The sequence below is a fragment of the Neophocaena asiaeorientalis genome, unplaced genomic scaffold (genome assembly GCF_003031525.2).
Source record: "Neophocaena asiaeorientalis asiaeorientalis breed wild unplaced genomic scaffold, Neophocaena_asiaeorientalis_V1.1 scaffold142, whole genome shotgun sequence".
NCBI lineage: Eukaryota > Metazoa > Chordata > Mammalia > Artiodactyla > Phocoenidae > Neophocaena > Neophocaena asiaeorientalis.
Window position 1 is genome coordinate 5,064,776 of NW_020174563.1, and position 19,880 is coordinate 5,084,655.

The 19,880-nt window shown below is 36.9% G+C and overlaps 1 protein-coding gene and 1 pseudogene across 2 annotated transcripts in view; one reads left to right on the top strand and one right to left on the bottom strand.

Moving 5' to 3' along the window:
* Window positions 1-1,830: 1,830 nt before the first annotated feature.
* Window positions 1,831-19,880, bottom strand: part of YES1 (YES proto-oncogene 1, Src family tyrosine kinase) — a 78,042-nt gene continuing 59,992 nt past the window's right edge. For both annotated transcript variants that reach the window (XM_024757918.1, XM_024757917.1), the window contains exons 5-12: window positions 19,187-19,290; window positions 18,950-19,099; window positions 17,828-17,983; window positions 17,480-17,659; window positions 11,172-11,248; window positions 9,829-9,982; window positions 6,049-6,180; window positions 1,831-5,213 (exon numbers count right to left, since the gene is read on the bottom strand). In XM_024757918.1, coding sequence (XP_024613686.1) covers window positions 5,005-5,213; window positions 6,049-6,180; window positions 9,829-9,982; window positions 11,172-11,248; window positions 17,480-17,659; window positions 17,828-17,983; window positions 18,950-19,099; window positions 19,187-19,290 — 1,162 coding nt within the window. In that variant the 3' untranslated portion in view covers window positions 1,831-5,004. The remainder of the gene's footprint in view (window positions 5,214-6,048; window positions 6,181-9,828; window positions 9,983-11,171; window positions 11,249-17,479; window positions 17,660-17,827; window positions 17,984-18,949; window positions 19,100-19,186; window positions 19,291-19,880) is intronic.
* LOC112408311 (40S ribosomal protein S26-like) lies at window positions 15,857-16,205 on the top strand (annotated as a pseudogene).

The window sequence follows — 19,880 nt, forward strand, 5'->3', positions numbered from 1 at the left end:
CCCTAATCCCTTTACTTCCCCAAATGCCACCCACCCAGGGTGTGTAGCAGAGCTGAAGGAAAGTTTGTGGTAACAGAGGAGAGCTGATCAAGCATCTTAGACATCTTGTTTCTTGAAGGTCTGTCGGCCTTTCCTGCTACTGTGGGGTTCTCACACCATTTAACTTGGCTTTTATTGTTTTACTAATTTTCTGGGTACCTCCTTTTTCTTCCATTTCCTCTTTTTCTTAGGTCAGCACTCCCACCCCCTCATTCCTATTCATTTTTCATTCTACTCATGAATTGAATGATTCATTCATTCTTGGAGTGTTACATCTAACTAGTCTGTTCAATGGAGTTTTAACATATATGGCTACCAATTTTTGAAAAATAGAAATTTAATTGAAAAATTCTTAAAAGGTTCCAATTTAGAAATTAAGAGTTTTGAATATGCTCAACATTTAGTGTGTTCTCTCCATTTAATAAGGTCTTATGGTAACTTTACATTTAACAGAATATTGTATATTGCTACTGTTCCAAAAATGTTACTGTTTTGCATTAACTCTCACTTTGACATATAACATAAGAGTTTCCAATTTTCTACTGATACATCTAGTGGTGGCATGATGAGCATCAGTCAGGGTCCCAGCTGGAAACAAATGGCACACTCGAATTAAGATAAATCAAGGATATTTACAAACGGCGGGGGGGGGGGGGCATAAGGGAACTACAAGAATTAATGCAGCAACCAACATTAACAGAAGCACCCCTATGGCAGATAAGATAGGGGATGGGAGGTCCCCCAAAGGAGAGGAGGTCCCTTCAGTGGGAGGACATAGCCAGCCCAACCTCACAGGGAGTGAACCAGGGGAATAAATACCTTGACCTCTCTTTCAGGTTTCCTCCGGTCTTCTGCTAGAGCTCCTCGTTGGCTCAGCCCAAGAGGAATCCAGAGCAAGGGAACCCACTGGTGAGTACAGGCCAGCCTTCCAGCAGAGTATGGCTGTGGAAGGACAAATGGAAGACACCGGGCACACATTGCTTATTTTAATCAGAAATATTCCTTTCTGTATCGACAATTTGTTAATTAATCGGGACTCTGCTGTTGAAGGAAACTCAACTTGATGTCTTAAAAAAAAAAAAAGTAAAGAAAGAAAGAAAATGGAAGAAAGGCAGGGGAGGAGCTGATTTTAGGGAAATAAATGCTGTTCAGGCACACACTCTCCTCCTCATCTCTGCATATGCTTGTTTGTTTTGTATCCAAGTGGGGACCTGGACTCCAAGAGCATTGAGCATTGGGGTAGATCTTCAGAGCAGTATAATCAAACAAAGGATGATTCATCTTCCAACTCCATGGAGAAAAGTCTCAGAGAACTTTACTAGGAGATTTAAATCTTGATTAAAAGAATAAATCAAGGGATGAATAAACATTTGAATAGATAGGATGGGAAGACTGATTGGAAAGATGTTATTTCTTACAAGTTAACTTATAAAACATAATGTAATCCTAACCAAAATCTCACCTGAACTTTTTTGGAGTATGAAAAATGAAGTCTAAACTTCATCAAGAACTTGCCAGAATACCAAGATGAAGGGAAAAAAAAGGAATCGCAAAGGCAACTTGCTTAACTATTAAAATGCATTATCAAGTGATTAGTCATTGAAAGTAGTGACGTCGGAATGGCCAGTTAACTGGACAAAACCAATACAGTCGGCATGGATTAACCAATAATTGGTGCTGGGAAAATTAACTGTATGGGAAACAATCATGCTAGACTCATAAGTCACATTTTATACCCAAATAACTTCCAAACGAATTAAAGAGTGATGTAAAACACAAAAGCATAAAATGTAACAGATGAGATGAATATTTAATCTTGGGATGCAAAGAACTGTTTAGGCATAAAAAAGATTTGATAACATACAAATGTACAACTTAAATGTCAAAAAAGTTACATGCAAACTTAAAAGGCAAACAGCAAACTAGGAAAACATTCTTAAGTTGAGAAACTATTACTGTACTGTATAAAAATATTTAATAAATGCTTACTAAATGATGTGTTTGTTGATTAAATGTTAATTTTCTGAAATCATTAAGGAAAAACAAAGTTAATAATTTTGATAATATAACAGTAAATGGCAATTAATATTATTACCTTATTGAAAATAACAAATGCTTTTGATTGGCCATTCATAATTTAGTATCTTATTTTCATTAAACCTATAGTAGAAGTATAAAACACACATAGAAATAAGGCTCACATATTTTTCATTTTTAGAAAACTGAATCCTTTATGATCAAAAGTAGTTATTCTATTTTATACCCTTCACAGATTCTTCTGTGAATAGCTTCACTTAAATCACTTAGGTTTCTCTGTATAATACATTAAAACTGTAGTTGCTGATATAATTTTTAAAAAAAAACCTGTAAAAATAATGTCACTCACTCACCTGACATTGAAAATTAACCACACAGAATGAGTTCAATAATATTCTTTCTGAATTTCATAAAGAATTGATTTAACTCTACTCAAGAGTCATAACAACACTTTTTTTCCCCAATGGAAGAAGAAACAGAATATACTTTGCTTTAAATACCAATTCTTAAAAAACTGATGAGAAAGTATGAGTAGTGGCTAAAAAGATAAATCGGTGCATTCAATGAAAATTTTTATTTCAATTATCCACAAAACAATATAATAACACTTTATAAAAATATTAAGTTTTAGGCTACCATTATTCATTTAAAAAAGTGTGCTAGAAGGCTGTTTTTGCCAACTTCCTCTTTTGGTAAGGAAAACACATTAAGAGGTTGAAGAAGAAAAGCTGTTGGAAAAAATCTTCAAATGTACAAAGTTGTTTATTTTTCTCAGCAATTTAAAAATACATAACCATTTAAACTGAATACACATTAAGTTAGTGTTTTATTTCCTAACTATACAATCGATATTATAAAGAACTGCTCCATTCAGTTAAAACCTAATGAATACCATCAACTTTTTCTGGCCTATTTTTCTGAAGAGAATTAGTACATAAACATATAATTTTATCCTTTTTAAAATGCTTAGAAAAATTGTAATATCATAGTTCACACAAAGCCCTTTAAAACTCTGATGTCACAGGTTGTAGACGTTAAAGGTAAGTGATGACAGCAGAATTCTTGGGAAAACCCTCTTGGAAGAGGGATTCAATACTAAGCAGGTTACGTAAACATAAGAAGCCACCACAATTTTTAGTACCAGAACTGTTGCCAACCTGCATGAAGTTCATCTGTCACATTTTAAAATGGTTTGAATCTCAACAGAGATACCACAGCACAGAATTTTAAATTTAACGATCAAATCAGGTATGTGATGGTGGTCAGTAATAATATTCCTAAAATACTGGGACCCGATGTGTTGCTTTATTTAAAGTGTGACTATAAAAGAGAGTATTTTAAAATGTAAATACCAGACTTTTGTCAGATTCAGTCCCTTTGCTAGACACTTAAACCAGTGATGCTGCTATTCAAATTCGTATTCTGGAATTTTCTTTTTGAGTTAGTCATAAAAATCAGTATTATTCTGTATGTTTCACTTCTGTACTTTAAATAGGCAAAATCTGTCCCCCTCTTTTCACCACTGCTATTATTCCAAATATGTTTTCCTCCTCAAATCAACTAAATTCTAGAAGGGAAAAAATGATCATCATTAAGCATATTCAAAAAGTGAATGTAGATTCAAACATGGATTTGAAACCTGGAGTTCTAAAAATGTTTTGCATAAAAGCTGTATCACTGGAATTAGTGGGAAGCCTTAACTTAGCTATTTTGAGGCTATAGCACTCATTTAGTATTTATGTTAAGAAAGATTAGTTTTATAGTCATACCTTATAACTCTTAAAATCTCAGAAAATAAGTGAGGAGCTTTGAGTGCCAGCAAAGCCATTTTGTCACTCTGTAACGTCAACATTAAACATTACATTCCATCTCTCTATCTGTAAAACTTTCACATTTTCTTTTCTCATATTTCTTTAAATACATTTTCCTCTCTGTTAGTCTATATTCAATAAGAGCAAAAGTGCATTCAAGTCCCTGATCTAGTGATATTTTATATTTGTGGCACCCATCATCATAAGTACATATTAGCAATCTCACAGTACCAGTCTGTTTTTCAGAAAGGACTATTTAAATGCTGGGTTTATTTTTTTTCATGCTATCTAAAGATTAAAAGATTTCCCCTTGGGTTGGATTTCAATTATATATTGCCTTTAAAAAAAATCAGTGCAACCTTATAAAAGATTAACCCACATTCTAGTTACCTTCATTATTTTAAACTGAGCTATTCAGAAATGATTAAAGTGAAAAATTTCTTCTACTTTCCAGTTCCATGAGTATACTGAGTATTAACATAGTGCATTATGCTTTCAAATTCCACTGCTGTTGTCTAACATTTAATCAAGTTTTAGATGCTGTTTATATTCCTTTTTGCTTCTAAAGACCTGGCCCACTTCCATGCAAACAAAGGCATATATTAAGGTTGCATATTAACTGTTCAATTTAGAAAAAACTTTTAAGAATAATAAATGCAAGAAATTTTTAAAAATTGGAATGGAATTGTTTGGTCCCATAAAGTTCTGTAATTCTAGATTTTATTATGGTATAACTTTTTAATCTCCCAAGTTTTGTCTATACTGATTGATAAATTTCTCTTAATTATGAGTTTGGGGAATAAAAGAAAGGTAGCGATTCATAAACAGTAGCCTTGTTGCTCTTCATTGTCATGCTATCACTCACACAGTCATCAATATCTTAACTATACTTTCTTTGGACCCTGAAATAAGCTGAAAAATTCATCATTGGTACTTTAGAGTTTAACACTTAGGAAAAAAAAAAGTGGTTTTGTGCAACCACATCTGTAATTCCAGTTTACCATCAAAAACATGCAGGGTGAAGAAGATTTTCTTCTTTTGATTCCTGTACGTGAGGAAGTCTACACAAGTTCTTTACATTTTGGCAGATTTGTGCATATAAAATTGGCTTCTTGGATTATAAATTTTCTCCTGGCTGGTACTGTGGCTCTGTAGCAGTGAAGTAGTCTTCCAAGAAGGACTGGATATATTCAAACGTTGGTCTTTCATCAGGGTCCTTCTTCCAACAAAGATTCATCAATTCATGTAGGGACTCTGGACAGCCCTGCGGGCACGGCATCCTGTACCCTCGTTCCACCTGTTCCAGCACCTCGCGGTTTACCATACCTATCACGCAAGATTCAAACACCAAAAAACAGTGACGCCAAACTCTACTAGCAAAAAGAACAAATCCCCTAACCACTAACTAATTGGAGGTATATTCGAGTGAGTTTATTTACTGAAGCGATTCTTTCAACAAAGAAATAAATTTTAAATGTCAAAGTACATCAACAAGAGCTTAGAAAATGCTAATCTGTTTCAACATATCTTTCTTCATTCCACCTAAAATCTGGCTTTTAATACTAATGCCTTCAATGAGAATTCAGAGTGCTACTCTGAGGTACTGATACTTTCTGATACTAACAGTTAATAATGACCAAACTTGGGCTAATGAGGAACAGTGGCCAAGAACTTTCAAACAGGAATTCAGAAGAAAGAGTGCTAGTCCTGGTTTTGCCAAATATACTAATTATGTTATTTTATAGCAAGTCACTTCCTTGAAACAGTTTCCTTATCAACTGTCACCTCTTTGGCTTACCTCAAGTTATTACACAGTTCCTTTCTTGTATTCCTCTGTAATCCCCACCAACCCCATCAGCAGTGCACCCTGTGTTATCACAGGGTAAGCATACCCTCAATTACCTGGGGAAGGAGAGGACTAGGATATATTTATGCTCATTTCTTAAGAGAACAGCAGAGCGAAAAGGCCCTTTTAGAAAATGCCCTAAAGGGAGAAAACTGAGCACACCTTATCCTATCTCAAGGACTGTGGCTCTCATAGACTGCTCCCCATCCAATGACAAAAAAAAAAAAAGAGACAGAGAGAGAAAAATAAACGTCTCCCCTAACCCCTTACACTTTTGCTCATAATAAACTCCAGTTACATGAAATGCAAACTTACCTGGATATGGCACTCTGCCCTTTGTTACCAGTTCCGTCTGCAGAATTCCAAATGACCATACATCAGACTTTATTGTAAATCGACCATATAGTGCAGCCTCAGGAGCTGTCCATTTGATTGGAAATTTTGCACCTAAAACAGTATTGACAAGCTTGCTTCAGTAACTTGCTTTTCTCTATTTGTGTAAATATGACATAAGCAAGGTTAATTTTTTGTCACTATCCCTACTGTACATGTCATCAGTGTCAAATTCTTCAAAAGTACAAGATATATGGGAAAATTTTCTTTAATACTATTTAAAATTTGCATTAATAAAAATCACATTTCTTCCTGATAAGATATTCAATGACAGAATGGCTGATGGGGATAGAAAATTATTCAAGAAAATAGAGGTGGGGGCGTCCCTGGTGGCGCAGTGGTCAAGAATCCGCCTGCCAATGCAGGGGACACGAGTTCAAGCCCTGGTCCAGGAAGATCCCACATGCCATGAAGCAACTAAGCCCGTGCGCCACAACTACTGAGCCTGTGCTCTAGAGCCCGCAGGCCACAACTACTGAAGCCCATGCGCCTAGAGCCCGTGCTCCGTGACAAGAGAAGCCACTGCAATGAGAAGCCCGTGCACCTCAACAAAGAGTAGCCCGTGCACAGCAACGAAGACCCAACGCAGCCAAAAATAAATAAATTTTTTAAAAAAAGAAAAGAGAGGTAAAAACTCTAGTAAGAAGCAACCAAGTACATGGGTTATAGGATCTATAACTTTTAAGTCAGTCTAGCTCCTAGTAGTTCTAACTGTTGGTTGCCAAGAAGCTATTCTATCGGTTCTAACGTCTACTGGTTTTCAACCACAATCTCCTTTCTAAATATTTTATGATATCTCTCTGGAAAATTTTATTGTACTATCATTTTTAAAAGCCTAAAAGACTAAAAAATATTTAGTCAAACATTTAGTGTATACTTACTTTTTATGCACAAGACGTTATGCTAATTGTTATAGGAGACACAAAACCATAGCCTTTGTGACGTTTATACACTTATAGTGAAAATGAGATTATAGGTGTCTTAAATACTTGAAGTTCCTTATATATGTATATAATGTTGTAAAATAGTTCTTTAGATGTTCAAACAGAAGATCAATTTTCATTAGCACACAAAAGGTTTCATTTAAAAAGTGGAGGCTAAGTTTAGCCTTAAAGAATGCTTAGAATTTTTGCAGGTAAAGATTAAAGAACAATAGGAAGATATTTCAGCTGGAGGGAACAGCACAAACATATGGAGACTGCAAAGAAAGCACTGTGTTGAAGACAGGGTTTCTCAACCTGGGGACTACTGGCATTTGGGGCTGGATAATTCTCTGCTTGGTCGGGGCTAGCTTGTACTTTGCAGGGTGTTTAGTGGTATGCTGGGCCGCCCCCAGTAGATGACAGTAGCAGCCTCCCAGTTGTAACAACTAAAAATGTCTAAAGGGACTTCTCTGGCGGTCTAGTGGTTAAGACTCTGCACTTCCACTGCAGGGGGCACAGGTTCGATCCCTGATTGGAGAACTAAGACTCCTCATGGTGCGTGGCGCAGCCAAAAAAAAAAAGTAATAAAATAAAAATAAAAATGTCTCAAGAGGTTGCCAAATGTCCCTCGGTGAGCAGTACCACCACCCCTGTTTGAGAACTGTGATTTAGGGAACAGTTCCCAGTGGTCTGCGTACCAATATGGTCAGTGACAAAAAGATACAGTCCAATGAAAAAAAGAGAAAAAAAGATCACATATCAATTCATAAAGCTAAAATCACTAATTTATAGGTATATTCTTTTTTTTTTTTTGATTTAATAAAGTTTTATTTTTCCAAATATACAGCTGGTGGGACCTGTTCATGCGTCTTCACCAGCAGCTGGAGCATCTCCACCCTTAGTATTTCTGGTGTAAATTACTTGAGCTCTGTGCTTTGAAACCAGTTTAATAAGTCCTTTACTAAGCAGCTCCTGCAAGGCTGCCCTGGCCAGGGAGCCACGAATCTTCAGTCTCTCAGAGACGACAGCTGGAGTTATAAGCTTATAGTTGGGAACTTCTTTACAGAGTTTGTCATATGTTGCTTTGTCAAACAAGACTAGGTTATTGAGCTTGTCCCGAACTTTGCCTTTGGACCACTTCTTCTTTTTGGCTTTACCCCCAGACTTGTTCACTGGGTCTTTGTCTTTCTTGGCCGACTTTCCGGCATCTTTCTTCTTCTTGTCATCCTTGGGCGGCATAGCGAAGCCGGGAAAGCAACTGCCACCACCTCGCCTAAGATGTCGGACGAAAAGCTATAGGTATATTCTTTATTCTGAGATTACAATCTTCCCGCTTGTGTAGTGTTAAAATGCTTTCTTTTATGAAATGATGGTCATAGTGGATAGCTGAGAAAAGGTTTTTTTGGTATATCTACTAAATAAATCTTTGCTAACCTTTACGTTGGTCTTACTAGTTTGTATTGAAATAGTCTGTTTATAATTCAGTTGCAGACAGACATTAGGCAGTGAGCTCCCTGACAGCAGAAATCATGCCTCTTACAGCTGTGCCCTGAAGTCCAGCACGTGGAAGGACTCAAATGTTTGTTAAAGACAAGCTGGACCTAGACAGTAGGAGATGATGAATGCCAAGGTATCTTTTTTATAGCTGTGGAGGCCTGAAGGTTTCATCAGGATGAACAACCTATGTGCTGATCTGCACTCGACCTTACTTACTCTCTGCCTGTCAAAGTTACACTTTCTTTTCATAGTGGACTGAGCGTCCACTATGTTAGGTAATGTCAGGCACTCTACATCTATTAATGCATTAAGTTTCACAACAATTTTGAAAAGTAAGTATTACCATCTAATATTTGTAAGAGAGGAGACTGAGGCCCAGTCAAAAAGGTTAGGTAACTTGGGTGAAATCTCTGGGCTAACAGGAAATGGAACTGGAACTCAAAAACCCATACTCTTGAACGTATGTATATATATAACTGATTCATTTTGTTGTAAAGCAGAAACTAACACACCATTGTAAAGCAATTATACTCCAATAAAGATGTTAAAAAAATTTTTAAAATAAAAAAAATAAAGAGGGAGGGAAGACACAACATTGACTTAAAAAAAAAAGCCATACTCTTTCTGTATGCATATATTTTGTCCTTTAAATGTATACTGAATGAGAGCTCAGAGAGATAGACACCAAATAAAAGAAGTGACCTGTTGTAATTTCTGTAAGCTCCCCTCCGTCACTGTTTACAGTGTCAATCTTATAAGTGTTTTTATTTACTACAATTTTATATATAATAAAGAATTATTGTAAATCTGGCACAGGACTGGTTTCCAAAGCCTTTATAAAATTGTATGCTATTTCTTAATACATTAACTCCTAGTCCTTAGTGTAGTAAAAACTGGATGGTTCTGAAGTTTGTTACAAAAGTTATTTTAAAATGTTTCTTATTTGTTGGCATGCCAAAGGAAGTGTGAAGAGAATACCGCTTGCTATATTTATAATGCAAAGAACACCCACAGTTAGATTCTTCCTTGGGGGAAATAACTATCAGAAAGCCACAGTACTATGCACCGTGTATAATTTTATGAATAAAAATCAATGTTTTTATGACTTTTTTTTTCTTTTCCTTTCTTTTTTATTGGAGTACAGTTGCTAATGTTTCTATGACTCTTCTGAGCAGACCGAGAGCTGTTCTTCTTATTCTGTAAAACCCTGTATATTCAAAAGAATGGTAAGAAAAATCCATCGAAAATGAGGTTACAAGCATTTATTAAAAAGCCATTTTACCTTGTCTAGCTGTATACTCATTGTCTTCAATTAACCTTGCTAAGCCAAAATCTGCTATTTTGCACACAAGGTTTTCTCCTACAAGAATGTTAGCAGCCCGAAGATCTCGATGAATATAGTTCATTCTTTCTATATACGCCATACCATCAGCAATCTTGGGAAGAAAAAAAACATATGATACAAAGGGAAGGAGGGAGAGGACAATTCTGGTTAATGTTAAGTCAGATCGCTGAAGAATCATATATCTTCAAAAGAAATGATGGTAACGGGGCATAGTCTAGCAGATAATAATAAGAACAGAAAACCTTTTAATGGAGTGGGGGGAGGGAGAGGAGGATACGGAGGGAGAGAGGGAGAGAGAGGGAAGGAGAGAAGGAGAGGGGATAGGGGAGTAGGAGAAAGGCCCACAAAGCCTGAAGCATTTACCTGGCCCTTTCCAGAAACAGTTTGCTGGCCCCTAGTATAGAGGGGCTCAGAGCCTTGAGCTCAGGTGTGTGGACGAGGCTTGACATATGCTAAAGTCTCACAAGTACGGTTTCTTGGTATAAAGTTTCTCTAAATTGCTATATCCCATGGACATTTGGACACTCACTGAGAGAGGAGTCTTAGACCCAATGTGTCAACCAAAGCCAATAAAAGGCCCCTTGAATACCTACCACACACCTGAATATAACTTTTAATAGTTTTCATTTATATTTAAAAACAAAAATCCAGAATAGTAAAACTATCCCATCTTTAACTGTATACTGCCATCTTAATTCTTGTTTTGGACTATATTAAATAAGAAATTCAGCATATACTTTATCTTTATTTATTTATTTATTTAAAGACGAATATTATTAATTATTTTAGGTATATTACCTTCCAACCTTCTATCCTGGTAGGATCAGTATGATTCTATGTTGCTTAATATCTGCCTATCTACGGCATCCCACTCCCAGCTTTGTTCAGGGCCTTTTGCAGCACACACTTTAGATTTCTAATATTTTCTTTGGAATAGCGATCATTCATTGTCTTAAAAGTTATCTACTGAAATATAAATACATATAGCTTTTATATTTGTGGATGCATATGTTTCTGAAAGGCCATATGATACAGGAAAGCACTGTACTGGGAGTTACTTACCTGATTCTAATACTAATAAGTTATATGACTTTTAGATACCTGGGTCCTCAAGATACTACAGTATCTGTAACATACGGAGTTCAGACTGGATTATCTGCAATGTTCTTCCCAGCTATAAAATTCCATGATTTCACTATTTGAACAACAGTATCTACTAAGATTACATTTTTAATGTACACTTGCAATTCAAATGGACACATGTATAAACACACAAGTACCTGAGCAGCCATGTCAACCAGTTGTGGGAGCTTCAAGTACTTTCCATCTCCCTCCTTCAGGAAATCTAATAAGCTCCCTGTAACAGACAGCAAGACATTCATAAAAAATAAGCAAATCTTAAATCAGAATTGCAACAAACATTCCCCTACCTCCAAACAAATCATATCACAATACAAAACTTCAGCTTTTTATTCTTCAATATTTTTTGCAGCTTTGGAATTTCTGAATAATTATCTTTTTTTTTTTTTTTTTTAATATTTATTTATTAACTTTTGGCTGCACTGGGTCTTCGTTGCTGTGCACAGGCCTTCTCTAGTTGTGGGAATAGGGGGCCACTCTTCACTGTGGTGTGCAGGCTTCCCACTGCGGTGGCCTCTCTTGCTGCAGAGCACGGGCTCTAGGCACGCAGGCTTCAGTAGCTGTGGCACGTGGACTCAGCAGTTGTGGCTCGCGGGCTCCAGAGCGCAGGCTCAGTAGTTGTGGCGCACGGGCCCAGTGGCTCCGCGGCATGTGGGATCTTCCCGGACCAGGGCTCGAACCCGTGTCCCCTGCATTGGCAGGCGGATTCTTAACCACTGCGCCACCAGGGAAGCCCTGAATAATTATCTTTAAGATTCTAGAAGAGGGCCCTAAACTGAATTTTTTAAAACTTCTGATAACATGAAAAAAAAGGGAAAATGCAATTATCTCACCAGATTACAGACATTCTTTCCTTGTTTGCTTTGATCAAAATCAGTCCAATTTTTAGTCAAAAAGTAGTATTAGATACTTATATTTTTAAGTCAATCTGTAACAAGAGCTCAGACAACTTGAGGACATCTTGGGGTACTTGAAACTAAAGCTAGGTGGCTAAATAAATGAGTTGATGTGAAGTGTTAGTACAACCAACTTCTCTCAATTTTAGCAGAAGATACCATGCAACAGCAAAGTACTATGCATTACAGCAGAGATAAAGGTTGGAAAGAAAACGTCTAATTGCTATTCTATTACAGGTTAAAAACCATGTACCTGAATTTAATCAAGAGAAAATATCAGACAAACCCAAATTAAGGCACATTTTATAAAGCAACTTTGTTCTCTCAAAAAAATAACAATGTTATGAAAGACAAGAAAAGCTGAGGACTGCTCCAGATTAAAGGAGACTAAAGAGATGGATGACTAAAAGCAATGCACGACCACGGACTGGATACCAGATCGGGGTGGTGGGGGGGAAATTGCTATAATCGTCACTGGGACAATCGGTGAAATCTGAATATGAACTGTATTTTAGGCAACAAAATTGTAACCATGTTACATTTCTTGAACTTGATCATTGTACTGTGGTTATGTAAGACAATGTTCTTGTCTTCAGAAGACAAACTCAAGTATTTAGAGGTAAAGGCATAACGTCTGCAATGTACTCTCAAATGGTTCGGGAAAAAACCCTCACATTTATTCATACATATATATAGCACTGGGCGAATCTGGCTGAAACATACATGGGAATTCTTTGTATTATTTTTTGCAACTTTTCTATAAGTTTAAAAGTACTTCAAAATAAAAGTAAAATATAACAAAAAACAAGGCAAGACAAAGAAAGCCCTTTCCATGTTGACAGGACTATGAAGCAAGACATAGTCATGACTTAGTCTCTTCATTTATAGAGATTCAAAGTCAGGGAATATCTCTCTTCCTCTGGTCCGTCTATGGCAGGGAGGACATGTTACTGTGTTTGTCCATTTATCTGTCCTTTCAAATATTTACTGAGGGTCTACTACATGTGAGGCACTGTAAAAGGCATAGAAGATACAAAGATAAATAAGATCTTAAAATACTATATGAAAGTATAGTATATAGATCTAGAAACTATATGCACACAAATATTGTCCAGTAGGTGTTATAAAAGTTACTGTAAAAACTACAGTGGAGACACAATGGATCTGGTTAATTCTATGGAAAAATCAGGAAAGGCTTCACAGAGGAGATGCATCTTGAAGAAGAATGGGGTCAGACAGAGAATTCCAGGAAGACAGAATAACAAGTACAAAGGCAGTAATTCATGAAACGGCACAGTAAGTTCAAGGAACTGAAAACGGTCCTTCCTATGCAAGAACATGGGCACAAAGATGGGAACTGATGAGAAAGAGGCTGCAGGAGTCAGAACACAGAAGGCAATGCATAAATGGACTTTATCTTTTTTATATGAAGTTTTATAGAGAAGCAATATGATCAGATTTATGTTGAAAAAGTAATCACTCCAATCTGATGAATGAAATTGGACTAAAACTGCATAAAAGGAGTAAGTTTAAAAGTTCCTGCAATAGTCTAGGAAAGAGTAAGAAGAGGAACATTTCCAGAAGCACTTAATAAATGGAATTAACAGCCCACAATGGACTATTATTACATAAGGGGGTGGGAAAGTGAAGACTATGGGGCCTCATTGCCAGAGTCTGTGTTTCTAACAAGTGTCCAGGTGATGCTACTGCTGCCGCACCCAATGTTCCAGAGTCTCCTTCCCCTTTCCAAAAATGGCAAGTACAAGAATATTCACTGCAGCACTGTCTGTCATGGTGCAAACTAAAAGCAACCTAAATGTTCATTGGGAAAGGAACGAATAAACAATGGAACACTCATACAGAATTTCATTCAATAGTTAAAAGTACACAAATGAGATCTCCCCTTATCCACATGAATAACTCTCAACAACGTAATGTTGAACGAAAATAAAGCTGGTTAAATTTATGTAATTTAAAAACATACAAATACTGTTAATAGGTAACTATATATTAGTAGAAGTATATCAACAGGAAAAACAGAGATGGGAAAAGCAACAACTTCAAAACTGAGGTTACCTCTGAAGGGAATGGGCTCAAGGAGGGGTAAAAACAAGGATTAAGTTAGAGCTTTAATGTGTTGTTTCCTTAGTAGAAAGATCTGAAGCAAATATGGCAAAATGTAAAAATTAGTTAAATTTGGATGGTAGGGACATGGGTGTTATGGTATTCTTTGTATGTTTGAAATATTCTGTAATTTTAAAAGAGTAAAATGGCTAGTTAGGAAGTAAAGATGTAATACTGTCTGTCTTCTTTAAAGAATCTTGGGGCTTCCCTGGTGGTGCAGTGGTTAAGAATCCACCTGCCAACGCAGGGGGACAGGGGTTCAAGCCCTGGTCCCAGAAGATCCCACATGCCACAGAGCAACTAAGCCCGCGCGCCGCAACTACTAAGCCTGCGTTCTAGAGCCCGCGAGCCATAACTACTGGAGCCCACGTGCCTAGAGCCTGTGCTCCGCAACAAGAGAAGCCACCGCAATGAGAAGCCCACACACCGCAACGAAGAGTAGCCCTCACTTGCCGCAACTAGAGAAAGCCCATGCACAGCAATGAAGACCCAACGCAGCCCAAAATAAATAAATTAATTTAAAAAAAAAAAAGAATCTTGGCTGTGAAGGGAAGCAGAAGGTAAAGAGAAGTCGGTGAAAAGCAGATGTTGGGACCAAGAGAGGGTTTTCTTTTTTAAACGAAAGGAAGGATTTAACTGTCCTTAAACAGAGGAAGGAACACTTCTTTTTCTTAGCCTGCAAGACAGACTGATGTTATATAAATACGCTGCATGATAATGTTGAATATACAGAAAGAAGCAAAAGCTACAGTTGTTTGTTTCGGGATTTAGAATGTAGATAAGGAGCCATGATCAATCCACTATGTAGAACATCATTCAGTGTAATGATAATTGCTAAAACAGTACAAAGGCTACAGAGCACAGAAATCCAGGACTGGAATGTATGTTATTTTGACAATTCTTTTTTTCTGATCTTTAATTACAACAAACCCCCCCTCCCTTAAAAGTTTCTTATATCCATTTATCAGAGCATTTTGGATCATATCAGTGGGTCCTTAACCTTTTTTTGGTCATGGGTTATTCTGAGAATCTGATGAATGAGAGAGTCTATGGACTCTCTTTCTAGAAAAACATACATAACTGTGCAAAGATTGACAGAGAACTTCAGAGGAAGTTCACTGACCCTCTGAAGCTCATTCATGGCAGAGAGAGCATGTATTTGATAAGTAATTATGAAACCAATTCAGAGCAGTCCTTAAGTTGGTCTCATATACCTCTCTGGCCTTATTTCCAACCAGTTACCTTCTATACTTTCCACTACCCATGGTTTTGTTCCCCATTTCCTCATAGCTCTGCAGAAAAATACTGGTACCCTTCACTTTACTTATTCATGTCCTTCATAATCTTAAAGGGTATTTCAAGACTTGTCTTTTCTACTAATATTTCTCATTTTATTCCAACCTATGTTATCTCTTCCTCAATTTCTATGTTACTTACTGAATGTGTCAAAACACCTAGAAATCCATTATGCTTTGAACTTGTTTGTTGATAGCGAGCTGTTATTTACTCTTATACTGAAAATTAACTTATCGGGTTAGGTCTTTTCTCTCTTAATTCAATGTAAGTTGGTTAGATGGCTTTATTTCTTTGATACCTTATAATACTAGCACACTGTTTATATATTAGAAGCATTCAATACATTTTAATTGTTAACAATTTCTAGAGCATTCTGATTATAAAGAGAACACACGAAGCAATGAGTTTGGATAGATTATGGAGGGCCAAGTTCTAAGTGCCTGAATAGCAAGATGGGGAATTACAGAGTTTAAAACTAGAAGGGCCTCTCTCGCCTCCCTGCTTCCAGGATGACCAAGAAAAGAAGGAATAATGGTCACCCCAAAAAGGGCCGCGGCCACCTGCAGCCTATTCGCTGCACCAACTGTGCCCGATGTGTGCCCAAGGACAAGGCCATTTAAGAAGCTCATCATTCGGAACATCGTAGAGGCTGCAGCCGTCAGGGACATTTCCGAAGCGAGTGTTTTCAACGCCTGTGTGCTTCCCAAGCTGTATGTGAAACTGCATTACTGGGTGAGTTGTGCCATTCACAGCAAGGTAGTCAGGAATCGTTCTCGGGAAGCCCAGAAGGACCGAACACCTCCACCCCGATTTAGACCTGCGGGTGCTGCCCCATGACCTCCGCCAAAGCCCATGTAAGACGCTAAGTCCTTAAAGACTAAAGAAATAGTGTCCCCTGCAAAGACAATAAAATGGAAATTATATTTTAAAAAAAATAAAAAAATAAACTAGAAGGGGCATTTGTGATCTTGTATACTAAACCTCCCATCTAGAAATAATCCTAACCCAGCAATCTGACAACATAGACTTCTACCATATTCCCCAATTAAATACTTCTTGAAATCAATATACAAAGCTAAACGGACCATTAGCTTTATCTCCACTATATTCTTATGCTATCAATATCCTGATTTAAACTTTCTCTTTGTCCCTTTTCTCCCTTCTAGTTCATCTAATGTACTCTGACATGGGATATTTGGCAGTTGTTTGAAGTAGAGATTCTTTGCCAAAAGTGCCATGTGCTTTGGGAGCTTTAGGTAATGTTTTGGCTCTCAATTAGTAGGCTATATCAATTCTTAACTTTTGGTTTTCTGTTTCTTTTGGGGGGAAATATTTTCTTATGGTCAATGTGTAGCTTGTAGTTGGTCCTGTCACCGCTAGATGGAACTACATCACTGATCAAGATGGACAAATGGTGAGGGATGACTCCATCAGTGGCTCTAACTGACTAGTGACTCATTAAGACTAAAAAAAGGAGATAAAATTCAAGAGGATAAAAAGCAGGCCTGTCAGCAAGCATATTTGGTGACTTACTAGTTCCTCTTCTAATGCATCATCAGCAAAGGGAAAAAGAGAGAAGAGCGACAGCCTTCCCTTCTTTCCCTGGCCCTAACCAACCCTGTTACTGAAGATCCCACACCTTGGGGTCTGGGGTTTGGAGAAACGGAGAAATTTCAGTTGACAGTAGTGGCAAAAAGCAGTTTCTAGGATTTGAGTGAGAGTATATTAAAACTAGATAAAGTTAATTTTCTTAACTTTACCTGATTTCTTTGCTTTAGTACTAAAGATATAAATAGCTTTCTGATTGCATTATTTTAAATCAACTAGTGTGAATACTTCTTTTCTTTTTCACCTTCCCAGCTATTCCACTGACTTTAGTCAAATGGAATGAAGGACTATTTACTTTCAAAATAAATTCAGTGCTTTATTTCCTTTTTAAACTCTGTACTATCACTTGGAATAACTGGAGCTAATTTCCATTAAACAAAATGTCAGGTTTTCTCTTTTCACATGTCTACATAAAAAAATCTTAAGTTAGAAAATACAGTAAAAATCTGGATGCATAAAAACAGATGAAGACTTAAAATTTATTAATAACATGAATACCCCATGAAATACTAACATACACATACCTTTTGACATAAATTCAGTGACAATGTAAATTGGCTCTTCAGAAACAACAGCATATAGTGGAACAAGTTTATCATGTCTTAACTTTTTCATTATCTGAGCCTCTTGAAGAAAAGCTTCTGGCATCATTGTCCCTGGTTTTAGTGTTTTGATTGCAACTTTTGTGGTTCCATTCCATGTTCCTAGAGAAACAACCCACATTTCACTATTTTAATCTATATTTTAAGAGATTTACAACAAACTTCAATGAGCAGCAGTAACCTCAAATACTTCAACATATCTTGTCATAAATTGGGGCATTTTCATCTATGGCTAAACAATGACAAAAAACAAAAGTTCAGGCTGCTTACCCATCCATACTTCACCAAAACATCCTTGTCCTAGTTTAACCTCCAGTCGCAAAGATTCTCGAGGGATTTCCCAAGCATCTTTTGCTAGACCTTGAGTCTGGGGTTTCACAGTTGGACACACAGTTGTTAACTTATGGCATAAACCATCAGCATGTTCTAGATAAATGAATAAACTACACTGTAAAATGAATAACTTACAAAAATTAAGGTACATATAATTGTACCAGTGTTTTTAAAAGTTTAAATTATAGGAAATAAAAACAATGTTCTATCAGTTTTATTACAAAAGCACAAACACAAAAAGGGAGTTGCATAAAAGAAGCAAAACATACAAGTCAAACATTTTATTAAATACATTTTAAAAGTTATTATTTATTATGTTCCATTATGTCCCAGCTATTGTGCTAATTCAGCCCTTTACAAATATCTCATATAAATAAAAGAGACTTAGAAAACTTAAGCAACTTTCACAAGGTGACCCAGTAAATACATGATAGAGATGGGTTTCAAACCCTAGATCTGACTGCCTCCAAAGTTCTGCTTTTGACCACTGTGCTTCATTTCTTCCCAAAGAGAATGTTACCATTAATTGTTATTTCTAAAAACCGCAAGTGAGGAACTTCCCTGGTGGTGCAGTGGTTAAGAATCTGCCTGCCAATGCAGGGGACACAGGTTCGATCCCTGGTCTGGGAAGATCCCACATGCCACGGAGCAACTAAGCCTGTGCGCCACAACTACTGAGCCTGTGCTCTAGAGGCCGCGCGCCCCAACTACTGAGACTGCATGCCACAACTACTGAAGCCTGCACGCCGAGAGCCCTTGGTCCACAAGAGAAGCCCCTGCAATGAGGAACCCGTGCACTGCAATGAAGAGTAGCCCCCGCTCTCCGCAACTAGAGAAAGCCCACGTGCAGCAACGAAGACCCAACGCAGCCAAAAAAAAAAAAAATGAACCCAACTCAATAGTAAGTATTATCTGTTCCTCATTTTAAAACTAAAATACATTGGGCACATACTGTGTATAAAGTAGCATGTTAGACCTTAAGAGACATGAAGACATGGATGCTGTCCTCATAAAATTGAACATGAGGAAATAATTTTCACCCTTGAAATATTCACGTACCTGTATAGTGTTTTACCAATTTCTGCAGAGTATCAAATTGTGCTCTGGTTGTGATATAGTATCCACCATTGTCAAGTTTCCTAATTTTGTAGTGTTTCACATTGTCACCCCTTACCTCATCCCAATCACGAATAGAGAGGGAATAAGCACCTAGAAGGGAAAATGAACACTTCTACTATACCTTTCTTAAAATACTGCCCAAGAAAATTTTTATACTTATATTAACAATATTCATACCTTTAGTAGTTTCACTCTCTCTTACTAAGAAAATACCTCGTTGATTCCCAGGATTCAGAAGTAATCTTTCAGCATCTTTTCTCCCCATTTTGCCAAAATACCATCTGGAAAAAAAAAATGAGTAGTGTTCTGAGTTAGAAGGGTGTAATAAGCATCAGAAAAATTATACATAGATATTAGTAAGAACGAAGTGGGATAGGGAGGATGACAAAGAACAGAACACAGCTTTAAAATACAGTAAAACAGAATGAAAGATCTTTCTTAAATAGTACAAGTATTACTATCAGAATATATTGTCATAGTATTTTCATGTATTAACTACTCAACAACTCTCTTAAACTCCACCTGGCAGTCACAGGAACCGTAAATATAGAAGGAAAGGCAACAATGACAGTCTTTTAGTCAATGACAGATGAAAATATTAAGATTATAGTAGGAAGAGTAAAAGTGGTTCTCTGGCAACAGTGTGATCATTTGTATTCAGTAAGATGCAAGTAAACCATGTCCAAATTATTAGAGACTCTAAATTACTGTGGGTTCATTTAATACAGTTTTGTGAATAAAAATGCAATTTTTGCTGAGGAGGAGCCACAGAATAGTGGAGAAGAAAGACCAAAGGACAAAATGGAAAGTAACAAGTCCCAAAGCAGAACAGAGAGTTATGGAGACAAATTACACATCACTAATAAAAAAG